General features: G+C 38.3%; 2 protein-coding genes across 2 annotated transcripts; both read left to right on the top strand.

Annotated features, from left to right (window-relative positions):
- Positions 1-204: 204 nt before the first annotated feature.
- On the top strand, positions 205-759 carry DI09_279p20 (choline/ethanolamine kinase; the record flags this gene model as incomplete). Its single annotated transcript, XM_013382770.1, has 1 exon — positions 205-759. One exon carries the CDS (start codon positions 205-207, stop codon positions 757-759), a length of 555 nt encoding a protein of 184 aa, XP_013238224.1.
- Positions 760-1,688: 929 nt separating this feature from the next.
- On the top strand, positions 1,689-1,970 carry DI09_279p10 (uncharacterized protein; the record flags this gene model as incomplete). Its single annotated transcript, XM_013382769.1, has 1 exon — positions 1,689-1,970. A coding segment is annotated over one exon (282 nt), but the record flags the coding sequence as incomplete, so codon positions are not given.
- Positions 1,971-1,998: the final 28 nt, after the last annotated feature.

Raw genomic sequence — 1,998 nt, 5'->3', positions numbered from 1 at the left:
TTGCTTGGAAATTCTTTTGAACAGTTTTTTGGATCCAAATATTCGTCATTCAATCCGTTTCTCCGTGATCTTCTCGGTGAAATCCGTGTTTATGACGAGAAATTTAAAGAGAGTTTAGATTTTATTACGCGTACTCTTCAAGAGATATCCAAGGACCAAAAGGCAATCGTTTTCATCCACGGAGATCTTTTTAATGCCAATATAATGGCATCCAAAACAGATCCGACAAAGCTCGCATTTATAGACTATGAATATGCTGGGTTTGGAAGCAGAGCATTGGACATTGCCAACCATTTTTGCGAATACATGAATTGCTTTTCCACTTTGCAACCGTATATGCATAACTACGATCTTTTTCCTGATGATGCCCGAATTGTCGCATTCATAAACACCTACATTAGAGAATTGGGTGCGGGCATGGCCGATTTCGCACTATCAGAAGACAAAGCCCAAGAAATCATTAACGAAATTCTTTTTTTTTCGTGCGTCGTTTCAATTAGATGGACACTGTGGGCGCTTTTTCAATTCAGGATGAGAATAGACGCACTGCCGCCCTCAAAATTGCCAACCAAGCTTTCTGATATCGACAGCATTGAAAGCCCATTTTTCTACATTGCCTATGCCAAGTATAAGTTTGGACACCTGGAAAAGCTGATTTTCAATCCCTCTGGTGCCAATCCAATACTGAAGGTCAAAAGCTTGCTAGAATCGCACAAGAGGATGGATCTAGTTTTCCCATTKAGCTACTTTAAATTTTAAAATGTTGTAGTTCATAACTTTTAAATTATGTCCTTCATTTTTTGCAAATGTCTTTCCGAGACGATGCCATGCACAATGCGGCGTTTGTAAACTCTGCAGATTCAAAGGCAAACACAAATTGTGTGTTGATAGAAAATTGCTATCACCTGTCATACAAGTGACACGCCTTTTTGCAAGCTTTTAGGATTGACGACAATGTCCTTAAAGGGAAGATTAGGTTCTTCGTTTTTCATATGGAATGGGCCAATTTTTCACTCAATCAAATTGTCAAGGCCAAGGGTTAGATGTTAATATGTTTTATGTTTTAATAAACAGAGTTAAGGTTAGATTTTGACTATTTCTCTTCTAATTTGAGAGAACATGGGTTTGGCAGATCACCATGCTATATGTCGCCATAAAACCTTGATTACGGGGATGAGATACCTGGGTTTTGCGAACAGCTATCAAGTGGCCACCAGCCAGGAGCTTATTAGGCTTAAATCAATAGATGCTATTGGGGCTAATAATTCAATCCAAAATGCTAATACTCAGGGGGAGCTGTGCTGTGGAACTAACAGCACTAACCACAAGATCAGCTGCTGCAAGTGTATATCGCCAAGTTAATTTGATTCTACTGGAGAAATTGCAGTTTGAATTTAAGAAAGAGGGTGCAAGAATCAATGGAATTCTCAAAAATGCTCGAAAACGCTTGATACGCGATGCTGACTTTCCTGAATCTCATAAGAATAGAATTGTATGGCATTTAACTGCCATTTAAAATTTAAAACCTGTAAAATGTACGCAAATTCGGGAGAATTTACATGCTGAGTTGGCCTGTAATCTGCGGCGTGCGTCAAGCACCAATAGCCTTCGTTTTGATAGCCCTTTAATTAAAAATTGCATTTTACAAAACCACGCTTTTGATGTACATAGGCACGATCACAAGACTTATGAGGTTTGCATTGATATGCATCGGATTATTTGCTGATACCTTAATAAGCGAAAATTTGAAGATTGAAGATCTTTGCCAGTTCATCGCAGACGATTTTACTCCGAAGGTATTTGAAGGACAAAATCGAGTAGCTGCAAATGAAGCGATGAAAACAATATTTTCGCTTTCTAGAGAAAATCTAAAAAATAAAGAATACGCCATTAACTCGAAAGTCTACGATAAGATTATGGACACAATTATACAAGGCTCCAACTTTGATTCATCTGCTGTTTATAAGAAGGTACAGGATCTGAAAATCTTGCCATCCA

Source organism: Mitosporidium daphniae (genome assembly GCF_000760515.2).
Source record: "Mitosporidium daphniae strain UGP3 chromosome Unknown contig-279, whole genome shotgun sequence".
Classification (NCBI taxonomy): domain Eukaryota; kingdom Fungi; phylum Microsporidia; genus Mitosporidium; species Mitosporidium daphniae.
The sequence above is the reverse complement of the archived record's forward strand: the minus strand, read 5'-3'. Positions and strand labels throughout refer to the sequence as shown.